We start from the raw sequence: 19,204 nt of genomic DNA on the forward strand, positions 1-19,204 counted from the left end.
CCCTTTGGTTGTGCACCCGTGCAGCCCCTTGGGCCCCTCACCAAGGAAAAACGGAACGTGAACCACTTAGTACCCAAGGCTCTTGTGTAAGAGTCCCGACACGGAGTCCTGGGTCCTGCAATAAGAAACAGTCTCATTGGCAGTAGAGCGTTTATTTCACTACTAAAACGTGCACACACACACACGGACAAGAGGTCCCAAGTAGCTGTGGCAGAACCCAAGGACCACCTGTCCCCTCGGTGGCCGGGGCCGCTCTGCTCACAGCCCAGCCGCACACAGGCTGGTGTGGTCAGCGGAGACCCTAGGCCTCCCCACCGCCTCCCAGCACCTTCCAGCTAATGAGACAGCAGGACTTTTTCCCGGAGGCAGTGCTCAGCATTGCTGTGGTCACACCTGAAGGGGTGCAGGAACATGACCACCAGCTTGCATTCTGGAGAGGCCGGAGGGGGGAAGGGGTGGGGATGGGGTAGGCTGCACCTGGTCAGCAGCCCCGGCCCTTCCTGTAGGCGCCCCTCTAGGTCCTGCCGCCCCGTGTGGCTGCCCCACACCCAGCACACCTGCCAAGTCTCCTGAGACACCCACCGGCCTCCTGCCGGAACCCTGACCCATAGGGGTGGGAAGCATTCAGAGACTCGCAGCTGTGCCAGACGCCAGATGCCGCTGGAGTCGGGCTGGTGTGTGGAAAAGCTTGACGAGAGTGGTGTTTCCATCACATCCCGAGTGTGCTGGCGGCTCACGCTGCAGAGGCACGTGAAGGCCTGGGCCAGTCACAGTCCAGGTCCGGGCGGGTCTCTGAGGCTGAGCACAGCCTGGCCGGGCCCATCAGGGAGAACTGAGTCAACCAAGGGGCCGCCCTGATGGGTCCCCCTGTTCAAGATTTTAAAACGGTCACGCTGCCTCTGAGGCCCCAGCCAGGGCTTGGCCACGACCTGTTGGTCTTTGGGAGCATCGGGCTTGGTTTGGGAGGACAGAGCGCATCTGGACGCTGCACCCAAGAATGCTGGCAGTGTGGACACAGGAGGCTGCAGGGAGCTGCGTCCTGCAGCGGAGCGCCTGGGTCTTTGGAGGAAAGTGCTTGGTCCAGGTCCCGCGGATAATCTGGAGACCTTCACTGTAACCAGAGCCGAGTGCCAGCTGTGGGAGAGCAGAGGTGGCACGGCTCCTGGGAGATGCTGGTCTTGGCACTGGCGTCCATCAGCTGAGTCCAAAGGCCCTGCAGCCCAGGGGCGGGCGAGGGCAGATTCTGGAGGCAGCCCTGCCGGGGAGGCTCCTGCTGAGCACAGGAGAGCCTGAGCCGGAAGCCAGACCCCGGAGCCATCCTTCTGAGGGACAAGAGGCTATTCAAGCCAGAGGACATGTGAAAGAGCTGGGGCCCCAGGCTGAGCTCATGGCCAGTGGACCAGGCTGGCGGCTTGAGGGAAAGGCACCTGAGAGGTGAAAGGCTGGCCTTCCGCGCGGGTGTTGAGTGCCAGCCGCAAACCCTTGTCAGGACGCGCCCTGTGGTTTCTTCAGAGGCTGCTCTGGCCTTGTTCTGACAGCCCTCGGGGTGTGGAGGAAGCTCAGCTTCTCCTGGGCTTTCTTCTGCTAGACAGGTGCCCTCACATCTGGTGGTACTTGCTGGGCACTGGGCCCTGCCTTGTGGCCATGCCGGCCGTGGGTCTGACTGGAGCCCCGGCCCCTCCGGTCCACCTCGCCCTCAGCTTCCGAGGGGCTGCCTGCCACAGCTGCCGTCCCCGAGTACAGGTGGGGCTCTTATCCTGGAACGTGGACCTGGAGCTCAGAGCGAATGGAAAACTCTTGAAGTTTAAACAGATTTTCTTTTTCTTCCAAAATAGGTCCAAGAAGAGCTGTTTCAAGTCAGAGCAAAGTGGCTTTAAGGGAGTCCCTGGCGGCGGGTCTCGCAAAGCGTCTGCCCGTGGGGGGACACGGGCCCTGGGCCCAAGGGCAGGGGCAAGGCGTGGGCAGTTCCTGTGGGCGAGGGTATCCTGGGAGCCGTCTGGAGAACCACGGGGCCACGTCTGGGCTCACTAATCCACAGATGTGGCCCCCTTCCTTTCTGGACAGGCAGGCAGCACACTACAGCCTGCGAGGGAAACCTCTCCTCTCCCCCAAATCCTCAAGTCCTTTGGCCCACTGGGGCTGTTTCTGGGGGGGATGCCACGACGTCCTCAGGGGTGTGGCCGAACCAGCCCAGCCTGAGGGCCCACCTCTCTGCCTGGTGGTCAGCACCGTCCACACCTCTCAAGTGTCCAGGTGGGGTCAGGGGAGCTGGAGTGGCCTGAACAGCTTGTAGAGTGGTGGGCAGCTGGCCAGGATGGTGCAGGAACCTCAGGACACCTGCCTTTCTGGCTGGGGGGTACCCTAACCTCCAAGTGGCAGGCAGGGCATCCTGGAGCTGAGGGGCCACTGGTCCCCTGGTAGGGTGGGAGGTGCGGAGGCTGGGGAAGGGATCGGGCAGGAGGGGGAACAGGAGGTGCCTCTGGGTCACAGGAGGAGAGGCTGCTGGACTGTCGGGAGTTGGCCACGCAGCTCCTCTGGGCTCAGAGGCCTTGGGCAGTGGAGACAAGGGGCGCTCAGTGCTGGGCAGCCTCTGTGGTGGCCCGCAGGGCAGGCGCGGGCTGGGGGCAGATGTGGCCCCCGAGCCCAGCCCGGCCTAGGTCCGCAGCAGCCCCAGGGCGCCCAGGGCGCCGCCCAGCAGCAGGCAGAGGTGAGGGTCACCCGTGGGCCCCGCGCCCGAAGTCCACGCCCGGTAGCTGTAGACGCTTCGGTTCGTTCCGTTGCCGCCGGGTGCACCGTCCTCGTCGTCGTCTGGGCCATGCTCCCCGGGCCCCGCGGCCCTCCTCCAGCTCGAGCCCGCCGCCAGGCCCGCGGCTGCCCCCGCCGCTGCCCCCGCCGCTGCTCCCGCGGCCACGCGCAGCGAGGAGCCGGCGTAGCGGGGCGCAGGCCTCACGCGCACCCTCGAGGCCCCGCGCGCGCCCCCGCGCAGCCCACCCCGGGCGCTGCCGCGAGCCCCGCCACGGCCGCCCTTGGCCGCGCCGCTGTCGCAGAGGAAGGTGGCCGCTAGCAGCAGAGCCCAGCACGCGGCGGCAGTCCAGTTCATCTTCGTGGAGCAAAACCTGCGGGAGGACGGAGGAAGGGACCTCAGCTTCTGCGAGGCCCAGGGCGCCCGGGGCCTGGGGACAGGGGCTCAGCATTTGGTGGTACATGGGGCCCCAGCACCTTGGAGCACTACCGGCCCAGGCTGGCGTGGGCTAAGAGGAGGAGGTTGTAATGCCTGAGGATTAGACTCAGGCTTGGGGAGGGCGTGGGCTCTTGTTCAGTAACTGGGAAGGGGAGGCAGGGGGTGAGAGGGTTCAGCACCTGCGGGTTATTCTGTGCGTGGGGGTGGTGGTGGTGGAGTAGGGGCAAAGAATGGGCGGTGGTGAGCACCCTCCGGTGGACGGGGGGCGCTCAGGCCTGGGGAGGGGGCCCCGTATTCCGGGCTGCTCTGGAAGGACCGACTCCGGTCTCCAGGGCTCGGCAGGACCAGAGGCCACCTTGGGGTTTCAGGGACCGAGGGTCCCCAAGGAACCAGATCGGGGTCTGGAGAAGGGACCAACGGTGAGACTCGGCCCGGCCCTCCCACCCCTTCCGGGGCTACGCGGGGCCAGAGCCGGTTCGGGCCTCGCGGGCTCGTCACCCTGTGCGGACCCCGCCCCGCCGCCGCAGGCCCGGGCCCAGCTTAGGGTCGCCTCCCGCCCGCTTCTGCCTCGCGCTCCCCCCCCACCTACCCCCACCGCCTGGCTCAGCTAATGGGCGGGGGGACCGGGATGCGACCACCTGCCGGAGGCTCCACCCTCCGCCCGGGCCCTGTCGGCCCCTCGCTGCGTCTTCATTTCTAGCCCGGCGGGCGCCAGCCCCAGCCTCCCGGTGCGCGCCCACATTCCGCCGCCCGGTCTTACCAGCCACGGGCCTCGCTCGGAACCGCGGCGGCCGCGCTCCAGGGACCGCTTCCGAGCGGGAAGGACGGAGCTGCGGCGGAGACTGCACGGAGCGCCGAGCGCCGACCGCCAAGCGCCGACCGCGGAGCCTGAATTTTGCGTGAGGCCTCCGCCCTAGGCTTGGGGGTGGGCAGACGCGGAGGCGCATCCCCCGGGAGACGGAAGGGAGGAGATAAAGGCAGGCGCTCCGAGGCGCAGCCCCTCTCGCTGCCCAGCACCCCGTCCTAGCGGCCCCCGTCCCCCCCCCGCAACGCCCCCACCCCGGTCCTGTCTCTCGACAGGACCCTCTGCCCCGCTGTCTTCAGCACCCGGTGCGCACACCGCCACCTTCCCACAGTCCATCCCACTCCACCCGCCCCAAACCCTAACCTCTCCCACCCCACCCTCTCCCGTTCCTCATTTCCATCCTTCTCGGGGTGGGTGTGTCCCAGACACAGGGACCACAGAATGCGACGTCGGACCCTAAGCTCCTGACCGCGGTGCACAGAGAGGGGAGGACGGCTCTCCAGGGCCCCATGGTGTCTGAGTCCCAGAGCAGCACCCCCTCGTGGGCCCCCCTCCTCCCGCCCTTTAGTGCCCACTGTTCAGGCTCCTCCAGGGGGTCCTCAGGTAGCCCCACCACCGGTAACCCGACTGCTCAAGCCAGCGGGCCTCCCCAGTCCCGGCCGGATTGGACTCTGGGACCACGTCTGAAATGGTGCTGTCTTGCTTCCCAAGGTTGGTTTGTCCTCTGGAATCTCTTCCCCTCCACCCACTGACTCTAGGCCTTCACCCCAGCCACTCCACCTGGGGACACCAGGCCCTCTTGATGGTGTTGGAGGTGGGCACAGGGACCTCCTGAACTTCAGAGGGTTGTTATGTGATTCGATCTCTCAGCTTCCATCAGACCCTCGTGGTCCCTGGAGGCTCAGCACCGCTGCTCCACACATTCTCCTGGGCAATCTCAGGGCCTGTGGGTTTCAAATGCCACCTGGGCCAGAGGGGCAGCGGCCAAGTAGAGAGCCTCCCACCCAGCCTCAGGGACTGGGCTGCTGTGGTGATGGATGGCAGGAGGGGTGGGGACAGAAATGGGGGTTCGTCCAAGGTTTGCATTCTCTGGTTGAGCCCCCCCCACCCCTGGTCCCACGCACAGAATGGCCCCCAGCGTGTTGCTCACCCCAAGGAAAGAAGGGCATTTCTCTGACGGTATCAGGAAGCACCTGGAAGCCCCGGCGCGGTGTGGGGCCTGCTGGGGACAGCTGCCGCTTTGGCCTCTCAGCTTCCTTTCCCTGTTCCGGTCAAAGCATCCATGTGTGTGCCCTGGGGAGCCAGCCCTCTCTTATGTTCGGCCCATGGGGGTCTGACTGTGACTGCCCCCTCCCCTGGTCTTGTGAAGGGATGTGGCATGCCCTGTGGCTCTTCCTGGCCACGTGGACCTGCTTCCCAGTGTAAGGCCCCTGGCCGTGGTCTGAGCTGCTGAGAGAGGCCGCTCTCCTTCCGCGGGAGGCTGCGCCTGGAGCCGTTGCATGCGAGGACCCGTCACCCTTGTGGAGCCTTCACATGGAGCCTGAGGCCAAGTGAGTCGGGCCCTGTGCCCCCTCGACCTCCCGGGTCAGGCAGCGCCACAGCTGACGCCGTGGACCTTCTCTGGATGAGTGCTTTCCGTCACCTGCACTTAGAGGGTCCCCAGCCCGATGGCCTGTCCCTGCCCCCTCATTCTCAAGGGTCCTGCCGAGCACAGGGAGCTTCCAGGTAGCCTTCCCACTGCTTCGCTTTAAAGTGTGAACAGCAAACAGCATTTATCAGGCATCCAAAGACAGAAAGTCTGCAATACAACAGAGAAAGACCAAGGTAAAGAAATGGGGGGGGGGGGAAGGCTCAAGAAGTTTGAGGAATTAGAAGAAAACCTAAGAAAACAAAAAATATTCCAGCTCATAGGCTCAGAAAAGCTGGGGGGGATACTATTTATATAAGAACAGGATGCTGTGACAAAGGTCGAGGCTAAGAAAGAACCTCTGAGAAACAACCAGGAGAATTGAATTATAAAGTTAAGGAAATTTCTCTGGATGAGCAGCAAACAGATAGCAAATATGAGAGAAAGGGCACAGTTTTGGGCTCTGAGTCTGACAGTTGTTCAGAGGAGAGAGAAGAACCAAGGGCACCACGTAGGAAGAGCCACGGGCTGAGGCTTAATTAACCCTTTTCGAGACCCTAAACCTTTTCTCTTAAAATATATAAGGGAAGCACAGAAAAAAATTTAGACTATTTTATGTTTAAATATCAACATGAAATATCTAAATAAAATGTTAGCCACTGAGCCCAAGAGTACATCAGAAGCAGGTCGCACCACTCAGGTCCAGGTGCTTTCAACATCGCCGAGTGTGCGGACGTACTTTACTCACTGCTGCGCCAAGGGAGAAAACGCTCATGATTTTCTCAGAAGGAGAATACAAAGCATTTCATTTCTTAATTTTTTTTTTTTTGTTTTTTGGGGCGTTTTTTGCATGTGAAAATGTATTACTATCGTGCCGTCACCATCAAAACTTACGATATTGGTCCTTTCTTCTAACCTTTGCGTTAAGGCCAAAAGAGAGACATTGGCTACTCTGACAACCTACAAGACGACTCCAGGAATGTCACCAACAGCATGACCTTTGCGACCAAATCCAGCAACCAGAACTTCATCATTTTCCTCCGTAAAGTTCAAACAACCATCACTGGGTGCAAAGGCTGGGACTTTTGGGCCATTCTTCATTAACTGAAGCCTGACACACTTCCCTATGGCAGAATTTGGCTGTTTGGCTTCAACCCCTACTGTTTTGAGCACAGTTCCCTTTGCGTGAGAAGCGCCTCCATAAGGGCTGGCCCTCTGGGCTCTGCTTTCTTGTACTGTTTATCAGGCCACTTCTGGTCTTGTCAGTGGCTATGGAGCTTCCTGGCAGGATGAAGACATGCCATGGGCCTGAGCAAAAGAGAGCCATTTCTTAATTTTTAAATGTTATTTTTTAAATTGAAATACATATGACATGTAACATGTTGTAAATGTAAGGTGTCCAACATGTTGATTTGGTGCATTTACATATTGTTATACGATCGCCATTGTCAAGCGTTTGATTTCCATCAACACTCATTGGTGGGGAAAAATGCCAAGAAAACTAGTCGTTGAAATGAATTTTTTAACTGGATTAAGGCTGTATTTCAAAAAAACCCTCAGCAGACATCATACTTAATGGAGAGCCTTTAAATGCGTTCCCTTAAAAAATATGAACAAGAAAAGCTTCCTACTCTCACCACTTCTGTCGATCAGAGTAAAGTCCGGCCTGAGACCAGGAGACAGCCGTGCACTGGAGAAGCCACAGGCTCTGCAGTTCGACTGCTTACCACCCCCCGCAGCTGGGCAGCCAACGACCAGGCAGAGCTGACGAAGCCTGCATTCTCCTGTGGTGCTTACTGGCTAGAGCTAGACAGCAGCTGTCCCTACGGACCGGATGTGCCCTTTCCAACTCAGCCCAGTCCCCTCATCCCTGATTATACCCCCAGCTCGAGACTGGGCAGCAGCTGCCTCGGATCGGTTATGTTATACGAAGGAAAGGATGGAAGATGTGCCCGGAAACAATGTGATGTTCCGCGTGGTCCACTGATGTCTCGTGCTTTGCCCTGCAGGCACCTGAGTTCGCAGACGTCTTAAACACATAGAGCATTCTCAGATATCTCTCCCATCACATGCCGTGCCTCTCCAGGATACACTGTGCCCCACTGTTAGCTGGGCAAGTCTAGAAAAGAGCACTAAATCATAGAAGTTAATGGAGGAACAGACTGAGATCGACTCCTTCAGACCCTTCATTGTAAGAGGGGGTGGGGGTAAAATGAAAACTGTTAGTACTCTCACCCCGCTTTTAGGTCGGTGACACACACACAAAATCAATGAGAGACGTCACAAAGGTACTTCAGGAGACCAAGACTGGGTCAGTCTGAACAGGGGGTCACAAAACACGTTAGCCCCCTTCCTTGACTGTTTAGAAAATGAGTTGAGTTCTTAGAGAGAAAGCCACGGGGGTGAGGAGGAAAATGCAGTGGCCAGCCCAGTAGACGTCCTGGGCTGTCAAAAACCACCAGGCTCATCCTCGCTTCGGTTAGGGCTGCTGGCCCACGCCTAAAAATTTTGTAGGTGGCATAAAATGACTTTCAGCGGGGGAGTGTCATCATTGTAGAAGGACAGAGAGTAGAATCTGGCCTTGGCCAACGTAAGACAGAGGAAGAGGATGCCTTCCTCACACCCCTTCATTCTGCTGTGACAAGTGCCACCTTCTTTGCCCTTCAGGGAGGCGGAGACTTTGGCGCAGCCCAGACGCTTCCCGTTGCTTAGGATGGTCTCCGACTGGTAGTTCCCGCTGCTGAGCCAGCTGGGCAACTGCAGGTCAGGCAGGAAGAAGTTAGACTTGGGCAGTGAGTAGGTGCCTTCTTTGAAGGGACAGTGACAGGGAAGCCCACAGGTGTGCAGGGGTTCTGGGCAGGGATTCTCAAGGGGAGTTAACACTTCAAGCACATTACAGAAGTTCTCGTAGGCGCAGCTACCAAGTTGCTCCACACCTGGGACTTTGACCCAAAAGCCAGCCACTTTGTTCTCCAGAGCTAATACCACCTTCAGAGGATCTTTGAGGCCCACAGTGGTCCTGACCGCAGCACTGATGGTCACGTTCCTGGGAATGACAATGGGGTCAGGTTCCACAGTCAGGCTGTTGACCACCGCAGGGTGCTTCCCCTCATCGCAGTTACCCCAGGAAATGCCACCGAGCCTGGAGAGCCTTCGAGAGGATGCGTGCAGGAGCTGCTGGGCCGGCGAGAAGCAAGCCCAGGGAGATGAGGAATGGGGCCTGCATCAGGGCGTTCATCACAGAGGGTGGGTCCTCGCCAGGTTTACTGCAAGTTTTGTGGAGGTGACGACGCCTTTAAATGCCTGCCCGTATTGGTTATGCAAAGCTGTGCGTTCCAACATACATGCACTTTTGAAACCAAAAGGAGAGGAAGGAAGAATGAGGCAGACGCAGTGTTTAAGGAGGTAATGGCTGATAACTTTCCAAGGCTGGTGAGAGAAAGCAAGTCTCTAATTCTAGAAGCGTGACAAACTCCAAGCATGATAACTCCACACGCACACACACACACAAGCATACCCTGGACACCAAACACAACAAGAAGATCTTGAAAGCTTCCAGGCGTGGGGGAAAGCCAGAGATTGACCAGGTCACAGGTGGTCGGGGGAGTGACGGTGGAGGGGGACCTTCCCGGTAGCTCGGAGTGAGCTTGTCCTGGGCTGAGGAGCTGTCCCCTGATTGGGTGCTGAAACTCCCTGTGAGAGGCAGCTGGAGCCTTCGGAGTTTCGGCAGCTCCCACTGTGCTCCCGTCTCAGGGTGAGGGGGGAAGAGAGGAGCTTGCTGGCTGCACTGGGAGAGAGCCATGGCCTGCCTGGTGTGGGCTGGTGGCTGTGAGCAGATGACGGGGGACGGATTTGAAGTTCCTCCCCCTGCAGCTGGTGCTAGGAGGGGCCAGGGGCCTGGTGGAGTTTGGCCAGGGCCTCGCTGATGTCGTGGTTCGGCAGGCAGTAGATGTCGGGGTTGAGCCGTGGGGTCACAACCAAGCAGACCATGGACACCAGCTTGTTGAAGTCGAAGGAGCTGACGGCGTGAGGCCAGGCGTGCATGAAGATGGTGGTGGTGTAGAAGATGGCCACCAGCGCCAGGTGGGAAGCACAGGTGGAGAAGGCCTTGTGGTGGCCGGACCCTCCTGGAATGCTCAGCACCGTGGCCACGATGTGGGCATAGGAGACCACGGTCACTGGCAGGAAGGTCGCGAGCACAGCCAGGGCTGCCACGAAGTCCAGCATTTCGATGGTGATGGTGCCGGAGCAGCAGAGCCGCAGCAGGGGTGAGATGTCACAGAAGAAGTGGTTGAGGACGTTGGGGCCACAGAGCCTGAGGCAGGAGGTGAGAGCCATGGACACAAAGGAGACCAGGAAGCCACCCAGCCAGGAGCTGAGGGCTAGACTCAGCAGAGCCTCGAGTCCGTGATGGCCGGCTAGCGCAGCAGGCGACAGATGGCCAGGAACCGGTCACAGGCCATGGTGGCCAGGAGGGAGCACTCAGGGGAGCCAAGGCAGAGGAAGAGGAGCAGCTGGTGAGGCAGCCTGAGAAGGAGACGGTCCTCGCCGAGGCCAGGAGGCCAGCCCACAGCTTGGGGACAGTGACCGAGGTGTAGAGGGTCTCCAGCACCGACAGGTTGGCCCAGAAGTAGTACACGGGTGTGTGCAGTGGATGGCTGGCTCTGATGGTCACCACGATGGCCAGGTTCTCCAGGACAGTCACCATGTAGATCGTGAAGAATGACCCGAGCGGTGGCCCCTGAAGGTGGCACAGCCCAGGGAAGCCCAGCAGGATGACATCTGTCACCAAGGTCTCAGTGGAGTTAGTGGAGTTTCTCATAGCCCTCCCTGGCAGGGGGGTCACTTCTGAGTACCCTGGACAGCGGAGAGACGCAGGTGTGATGTGTGCTGGGCAGGGGGCCGGGTCGTGAGAGCTGCATGGGGGCACTGTAACCCTTCTCAAAGCTGCTGCAGCACTGACCCCCTCTCAGCCCAGCACGCACCTCGCCCTGAGCTAACACCTGGCAAGGCGGCCTCGGTGCCTGCACACCAGTGCGCGCAGATACACCTCTTACCTCCACACTCATGTGGGTGCTCTCAGGTGCGTACTGTTCCCTGTCCCAGCACCAGGTACACGGACAGGCGTGGGAGTGCGTGTGCCCGTGCACACACACACACACACACACACACACAGGTGCACTCCTGCACACACCCCCAGGTACATGCACACACACTCACACACAGGTGTATGTGTGCACATAGCAGGAGAGAAGACCCATTCTGCCTGCCTGGTGTGCCGTCTTAGGCTGTGTGTCTGGGCACTTCCCTGGCCTCCTCCACGTGGGCCCTCAGGGACTGCTGCTCTGTACTGCTCTCTGGCCAGGGCCCCTCAGGCCTCAGGAAGGACACCACTTCCATCAGAGGGCCAGCCGGCTCTCCAGGGGTGAGCAAAACCTGGGCCAGGGGTTTGCAGGGCTGGGGGTGTGGGGGGAGGGGGTGGGAGGGTTGATCCCCACTTTTGGTGTCCCCACATGACTCTCCGTGAACCGACCTGAGGTCTTTATCCTGTGTTTTCTGAGCATCAAAGTGTACTTCTCGGGCGACCCTCAGCCGGTTCCTCCTACATTGACCTTCCCTGGGCCGGGGCTGAGCTGGTGGCTGCTCCTGGCTCACCTCGAAGGGGCTTGGAGACCCCCACTGATGGCGCCCGGTGCCCAGCCCCGTGGGGAGGGGCTGCAGGAGGGCTCAGAGCTGGTGGGGGGTGCAGAGGGGACTGAGGACTGTGTCCCAGTCCCTGGCGATGTGAGACCCGTCGGCGATGCGGCAGAAGAGGCTGGGCCTGAGAAGGGGCTGCAGAACCGGGGTTGGTGGGCCAGCTTGGACACGGGACATCAGGGCTGGGGGCTCCAGGAGCCCGTGCCCTGCTGTCTATGCCATGCAACTTGGTGGCAGGTGTTGGGGGCACGCGGAAGGTGCTGCCCTCGTAGCACCCCCAGACCCTTTGCCTCAAGACCAAGGTCACTGCCAACCTACCCCACCCCTCCCCTCGCAGAAGGTCTCCAGGGAGGGTCTAGGGGAAGTGCCACATCTCATTGGGTCCTGCTGCCTCAGGGCCCAGGTGGCTTTTATGGGGCTCATTAGAGGCTTTGCCCCCCCAGCCCTGTCTTCTGGAGGACGCTAATTGGCATTCTCACCAGCGGGACTCAGAGCAATTTGCAGGGTCCATGGAGGGACTGTGAGGGGGGAATATGATGTAAGGGGTGGGACAAATAGAGCCTGGCCTGTCACCTGCCCTCCAGGTGTCCTGGCCCTGGTGACGCCTGAGACTGGCTCCCAGTCTCAAGGCCCTTCCCTGAGGTCCAAAGGGGAGGGGCTGCTACCCAATAGCAATCGTTTTATTTCCTCTCCATGCAGAGCATTTATTTATTCGTTGGTATAAAATAAGGTAAGGGACTCTTGTAAACCTGCTCTCCACTCAAGACAGTGGCTAATAAGTGACCTTAGTTCCTCCCCTCTGCCACCCCTCCTTCCCGCTCAGAGGGACCACTCATGGGGGTTCCCCTGCTGCCTAAAGCATTTTAATTATAGATAACACATTGCTTAGTTTTGCTCGTATTCAAACGTCATAACAAAGGGTATCATGCTACATGCTGTCTTCTGGGTCTTGCTTTTATGGTTGCGAAGATTCTTACTCTTTGTGGTAGCTGTACTGCATTCATTCTGACACCTGCGCAGTAACATCCTATCGTGTCTGCCTCACGATCTGTGCATTTGTTCTTTGTGCGCAGCTCCTGAGTGTGGGGCGCCAGGGTTTCTCTTGCAGCCACCCCTATGAATGGGAGTGCTGGGGCTGCACTTCACATGCAACTGCAAGAAAATGCCAAGTTCTTTCCTCAAAGTGGCTGTAGTGATTACACTCCTACCATTGAACTACATCCTCTACAACAGATGGTGTTGGTGGATTTCCTAATATTTGCCAATTTGGAGGCTAAAAATAACATCTCACTGGGAATCGTCTTTCGCTGCTTCTCTTGCTATGGTTAGTGTCAGTGAGTGTTTCTGCTTCTGTGAGATGCCTCTGTGTGTGTGTGTGTGTGAGTGTGTGTGTGTGTGTCTTTTGCCCATTTCTCTCCATGGTGCCACCTTTTACTTATTGATTTGCAGGAGTTCTCTTTATATCCTTTTCTAAATTTCTTTATTGAGGTGTAATTTACACAGTGAAGTGCACAGACCTTAAGTGTTAAGTTTGATGAGTTTTGACGAATGCACACATGCATGGAACCCGCACCTCATCAAGATACAAACTTCCTTCACCCCAGAAGCATGCTCCTTCCCAGTCAACCCATAATCCCCCACTTTGAGGCAGCCACTGTTCTGATTCTTTTCTTCATAGATTAATTCTGTTTCTTTCTAGAATGTAAGAGAAACGGAACCACCCAATATCCCCTCTTTTGTCTCTGGCTTCTGTCAGCATGTTTTTGAGGCATGTCCAGGGTGTCTGTGCCCGTTCCATTATATAGATAGACCATGGTTGTCTGGAAGAGTGTTATTTAATTTCCAAATATTTGGAGATTTTCTGGAGATATTTCTCCAGATATTTTAATTTCATTGTAATCAGAGCGCATCCTTTGCATAATTTTGAATCTTTTAGAGTTTGAGATTTATTTAATGCTCTAGAATATGGGCCTGTATTGGGAAGTGATCTGTGTTCATGGGTCTATTTCTGGATTCTGTTCTGTTCCATTTGTCCCTAAGCTCGTCCTCTCTCTGACGCCGCACTGCCTCGATTACGGCAGCTTTATAGGCTTGAAGCAGCTGGTGCGAGCGCTCTGAGTGTTCTCGTTCTTCAAAGTAGCTTTGGCTCTTTTAGTTCCTTAGCTTTTCCGTAAATTTTAGATTCAGCTACTTGATTTCTATGAAAAAAATTCTGTTGTAATTTTTATTGGAATTGCATTGAATCTAGATCAGTTTGGGGAGAATTAACATCTTTACAATATTAAATCTTCCAATACATGAACATGGTCTATCTCTTCATTTTTTGGTTCATCTTTGATTCACTTCATTAGTGTTTTTTAATTTTTACCATGTTTTGCAAATATCTTTCCCCAGGTTATAGCTTTTCTCAGTTCCTTTAAGATGTCTTTTGATGAACAGAGTTCTTAATTTTTCAGTTATTTTAGAGCAGTTTTAGATTTACAGAAAAGTTGCAAATTTAGTACAGACAGTTCCCATACACCCCATACCCAATTTCCCCTAATGCTAATATCTTACATTAGTGTGGGGTATGTTTGTTACAATTCATGAACCAATATTGATACATTATTATCAACTAAAGTCCATACTTTAGTTGGATTTCCTTAGTTTTTACCCAATGTTCTTTTCCTGTCCCAGGATCCCATCCAGAACACAACTTTACATTTAGTTGTCATGCTTCCTTAGGTTCCTCTTGGCTGTGAGTTTCTCATACTTTTCTTTTTTTTTGACAGTTTTGAGGAGTTTGGGTTATCTCTTTTATAGGATGTCCCCAAATTAGGGTTTGTCTCATGTTTTTCTTATGATTCGACTGGGGTTAAGGATCTTTGGGGGGAAGACCACAGAGATAAAGTGTCCTTCTCATCATGTCGTATCAGAGGTCCATACTGTCAACAAGGATCATCAGTGCTGGTGCTGACCCTGATCACCTGGCTGAGGCCGTGTGTCATCTCTCCTGTCAGGTTGCCCACCAGCCTTCCACACTGTCCTCCCTGGAAGGAGATGTGATTACATCAGCCCACACTTAAGGAGTGGGGGTGGGGGGCGGTCGCGCTCTCCGTCCTTGAGAAAGGAATATAGACCAAATCACTTGCAGTTCTTTTGCATGGAAGATTTGTCTTTTCTCCTCATTTCTTTATTTATCCAATCAGTCCTTTATATCAGTACAGACTCATGGATTTTATTTCATACTTTGGGTTATAACCTGATGCTATTCTAATTATTTTGTTGCTCGAACCATCCCAGCTTTTGTCACTGGGAGCTCTCAGATGATTCCTGGGCCCCTTGGACACGCCCCATCATTTTGGCTTTTCTTTTGAATACTTACTTTCTGGTGCTGAGATGCCCCAGGCTCAAACTGCACATTTCCTGCTATACCTGGAATCAGCCATTTTCCCAAGGAGCCCTGGTGCCTTTTATTATACGATGATATTAGAAACCAACCTCTGGGGACTTCCCTGGAGGTCCAGTGGTTAGCATTCCGAGCTTCCACTGCAGGGGGCACAGGTTCGATCCCTGGTCAGGGAATTAAGATCTCTTGTGCCACGAGGCATGGCCAAAAAAAGAAAGCAACCTCTGGGTGCCAGCAGTGCCTGTCGCTACTAGGATACTGTTATCTCTAGGCCCCCTTGCCTGACAGAGCAAGGAGACCTGTGTGTACAGTAACTTGTGTGCACACACTTCCACACGTATTTGTGTATGTAACACCTGTATCTGTGCTAAGCCAAACAGGAGACCTTACTGATGTCTCCACCTCTGATCCGTCGCCACATGGACCATTCCATCCTCCTTGCTGTGCTTATCTGTAAATGTCCACTCCGACAGTGAAACCCCTGGCTCCCACTGCCCATCATCCATTAACTTAATTGTCCAATTCCAGTGTACATGCAAAGTGGTAGTAGAATTGTTAACCTGTACTCTGTTAGGAAAAATCTTTGTCAACTAGAGCACAGTGCTGTGTAGTTTCTCCTGCCATTGGTCTTACAGACTCCACTCACTTCCAAGGTTACTTAGACTAGCACCTTTACACCCCACGTCCTGCAGTGAGGTTTTTCTTGCATTCCTTATACAGTTCAATCGTTTGGCACCTTCTGCATTCCATCTAGAGTCCCCGAGCCTCCTAAATGATTTTTTTTAAGTTTATATACATTGAAGTTCACGTTTTGTACAGTAGAGTTCTGTGGGTTTTAACAAGTATCAATATCATGTATCCACCGTTACACTATCACAGAATAGTTTCGCTGCCTTGAAATCCTCTGAACTTCACCTGTTAAACCCTCTCTCCTCCCCCTGGCCCTTTGGCACTTACTGACCTTTACTGTCTCCACAGCTTTGCCTTTTCCAGAATGTTATAAAATTGGAATCACACGGTGTGTAGCCTCTTCAGACTGGTGTCGTTCAGTTAGCAATGTACCTTTAAGATTCAGCCATGTCTTTTCGTGGCTTGATCGCTCATTTCTTTTTAGTGCTAAATGACATTCCACTGGATGGAATTAGCACTAAGTGGACCACAGTTTATTATTTGCTCACCTATTGAAGGGCATCTTGGTTGCTCCCAGGTTTGGGTGGTTATGGATAAAGCTGCTGTAAACACTAGCATGCAGGTTTTTTCGTGGGCATAAATTTTCAGATCAGTTGGGCAAACACCTAGGAGTGTGACTGCTAGATCATATGGCAAGACTACATTTAGCTGTTAGGAAGCTGCCTAGCTATCTTCCACAGTGGCTTTGTCATTTGCTTTCCCGCCAGCAATGAAGCAGAGTCCTTTTGCTCCATATCCTTGCAAGCATTGTGCATTGTCAGGCTTTTGGATTCTAGTTGTTCTTCTAGGTGAGTAGTGGTATCTCCTTTTTAAAAAATTTATTTATTTATTTATTTGGCTGTGCTGTGGGGCATGTGGGATCTTAGTTTCCTGACCAGGGATCGAACCCATGTCCCCTGCAGTGGAAGCACGGAGTCTTAACCACTGGACCGCCAGGGAAATCCCTGCTTTTTTTTTTTTTTTGCGATACGCAGGCCCCTCACTGTTGCGGCCTCTCCCGTTGCAGAGCACAGGCTCCGGACGCGCAGGCTCAGTGGCCATGGCTCACAGGCCCAGGCGCTCCGCGGCATGTGGGATCTTCCCGGACCGGGGCATGAACCCGTGTTCCCTGCATCGGCAGGCGGACTCTCAACCACTGCGCCACCAGGGAGGCCCATCCCTGCTTATTTTGATTTGCAATTTTCTAGTAAATTTTGTTGACCATCTTATCACAGGCTTCTTTTTCATCTGTATATCTTCTCTGGTGAGATGTTAAAGGTCATAATTTTAACACAGTCAAAATTTTCAATATTTATTTTTTTACAATTCACATTCTTTTTTTTAATAAATTTATTTTATTTTTCTAAATTTAGTTCTGGCTGTGTTGGGTCTTCGTTGCATTGTGAGGGCTTCTCATTGTGGTGGCTTCTCTTGTTTTGGAGCATATGGGCTCTAGGCTCATGGGCTTCAGTAGTTGTGGCTCATGGGCTGTAGAGCGCAGGCTCAGTAGTTGTGGCGCATGGGCTGAGTTGCTCTGTGGCATGTGGGATCTTCCCGGACCAGGGATCGAACCTGTGTCCCCTGCACTGGCAGGCGGATTCTTAACCACTGCACCATCAGGGAAGTCCCTGATTCACATGCTTTTAAAGGACATTCTTGGCTACTCTGAGGTTAGAATAATGTTCATCTATATATTCATGGAAATATTTTAAGTATTTCCTTCTTTTTTGACATTCTTCTCTTTTTCCTTTTTAAAAATTGAAGTGAAATTCACATAACATAAAATGAACCAGTCAGCTCCCAATTTGCTTTCTGTCTGTGGATTTACCTATCCTAGATATTTCATATAAATGACATCATATGATATGTAACATTTTGTGTCTGGCTTCTTTCATTTAGCTTAATGTTTTCAAGGTTCATCCATGTTGCAGCCTGAATCAATACTTCATTCCTTTTTATGGCTGGATAATATTCCATTGTAAGTATATACCAACTTTTCTTTCTTTATCCATCTCTTAGGGTTGTTTCTACCTTTTGGCAATATGTGAATAGTGCTGCTATGGACCTTCGTGTACAAGTATTTGCTTGAGTACCAGTTTTCAATTCTCTTGCACCAGAAAGTGATTCAGTTATACATACATATACATACATATATATATATATTCCTTTTCAGATTCTTTCCCATTATAGGTTATTACAAGATATTGAATATAGTTCCCTGTGCTATACAGTAGGTCCTTGTTGTTTATGTATTTTATATATACTAGTGTGTACCTGTTAATCCCAAACTCTTAATTTATCCCTCCACCCCGCTTCCCCTTTGGTAACTGTAAGTTTATTCTCTATGTCTGTGAGTCTATTTCTGTTTTGTAAATAAGTTTGTTTGTATCGTTTTTTTAGATTCCACTTATAATTGATAACATATGATATTTGTCTTTCTCTTTCTGACTTACTTTACTTAGAATGATCATCTCTAGGTCCATCCATGTTGCTGCAAATGGCATTATTTCATTCTTTTTTATGGTTGAGTAATATGCCATTGTATATATATATATATATATATATATACCACATTTTCTTTATCCATTCATCTGTCGATGGACATTTAGGTTGCTTCCATGTCTAGGCTATTGTAAATAATGCTGCTATGAACATTGGTGTGTGTGTATTTTTTAGAATTGGTGTTTTCACTTTCTTTGGCTATGTACTTAGGAGTGGAATTTCTGAATCATATGGTAGTTCTAATTTTAATTTTTTTGAGGAAACTCCATACTGTTTTCCAAAGTGGTTAATATCATTTGCAAATATTTTTCTCCCATTCACTAGGTTGTCTTTTCATTTAGTTGATGGTTTTCTTTGCTGTGCATACAATGGAATATTATTCAGCCTTAAAAAAGAAGGAAATCCTGCTATATGTGACAATATGGATGAACCTGGAAGACATTATGCTCGGTGAAATAAGCCAGGCACAGAAGGACAAATACTGCGTGACTCCACATATACGAGGCATCAACAGAGTCAAACTCATAGAAACAGAGGAGGATGGAGGCTGCCAGGAGCTGCGGGAGGGGAAAGGGGAGCTGTGTTTCAACGGGTATAAAGTTTCTGTCATGCAAGGCACGTTCTGGAGCTCTGCTGAACACATGGCGCTTATAGCTAACAATAGTGTGTTTGCACCTAAATTTTGAAGAATGGGACAGTGGTGTGGTGACGGGGACTGGGGTAGCCTTGTGTTCCCGTGCTGCACAATCCCGAGAGTGGATAGGAACCTTCCCCTCCCCCCAGAGCATGGTCTTTATTGTCCAGCTAGTTGCCAAGTGTTTAATGAGGCCCGGCTCTTGTCCTAGGTATACCATACTAGGTGTAAATACAGCACTAGGAGACACAGTCCCTGTCCATTTGAGGCATATAATCCAAGTATTTCTCAGGAATTACTCCACGGTCAGAAATAAAATCTGGACTTAGCTGCCTGTATTGCAAGGAACATTCTTTAAAGTCAACATTTTAAGGAAAAACATTACACCCTGCACTTATATAGTAGGAAATTTCTTCCTGGTAACATCAGCTTCATCATTATCAATAAACAAGGTTTACTTTTGTTAAAATTCACCTTACATTCCCCTCCTCTGTAATTTGAATAAAGATTTTTTAAAAAATTAATTAATTAATTAATTAATTTTTGGCTGCATTGTGTCTTCATTGCTGCATGTGGGCTTTCTCTAGTTGCAGTGAGCGGGGGCTACTCTTCGTTGCAGTGCACAGGCTTCTCATTGCACTGGCTTCTCTTGTTGTAGAGCACGGGCTCTAGGTGCATGGGCTCAGTAGTTGTGGTGCACT

The 19,204-nt window shown here is 53.1% G+C and overlaps 1 protein-coding gene and 3 pseudogenes across 1 annotated transcript; all 4 read right to left on the reverse strand.

Moving 5' to 3' along the window:
• Positions 1-87: 87 nt before the first annotated feature.
• SPRN (shadow of prion protein) lies at positions 88-4,122 on the reverse strand. The gene is made up of 2 exons (XM_022568361.3): positions 3,942-4,122; positions 88-3,116 (listed from the first exon to the last, which is right to left on the reverse strand). Exon 2 carries the CDS (start codon positions 3,098-3,100, stop codon positions 2,654-2,656), a length of 447 nt encoding a protein of 148 aa, XP_022424069.1. The 5' UTR covers positions 3,101-3,116; positions 3,942-4,122; the 3' UTR covers positions 88-2,653.
• A 1,917-nt stretch (positions 4,123-6,039) lies between these two features.
• Positions 6,040-6,917, reverse strand: LOC149747354 (small ribosomal subunit protein uS12 pseudogene; annotated as a pseudogene).
• A 1,195-nt stretch (positions 6,918-8,112) lies between these two features.
• LOC111172157 (ganglioside GM2 activator pseudogene) lies at positions 8,113-9,434 on the reverse strand (annotated as a pseudogene).
• A 45-nt stretch (positions 9,435-9,479) lies between these two features.
• On the reverse strand, positions 9,480-10,435 carry LOC111172156 (olfactory receptor 6B1-like; annotated as a pseudogene).
• Positions 10,436-19,204: the final 8,769 nt, after the last annotated feature.

The sequence above is a fragment of the Delphinapterus leucas genome, chromosome 16, assembly GCF_059928025.1.
Source record: "Delphinapterus leucas isolate spDelLeu-1000000601 "Yukka" chromosome 16, BTC_Dleu_Yukka2, whole genome shotgun sequence".
In the NCBI taxonomy this organism is placed as follows: domain Eukaryota; kingdom Metazoa; phylum Chordata; class Mammalia; order Artiodactyla; family Monodontidae; genus Delphinapterus; species Delphinapterus leucas.

Coding starts and splice junctions, on each gene's coding strand:
- SPRN (XM_022568361.3), bottom strand. CDS start 3,100: ATGAACTGGACTGCCGCCGCGTGCTGGGCTCTGCTGCTAGCGGCCACC.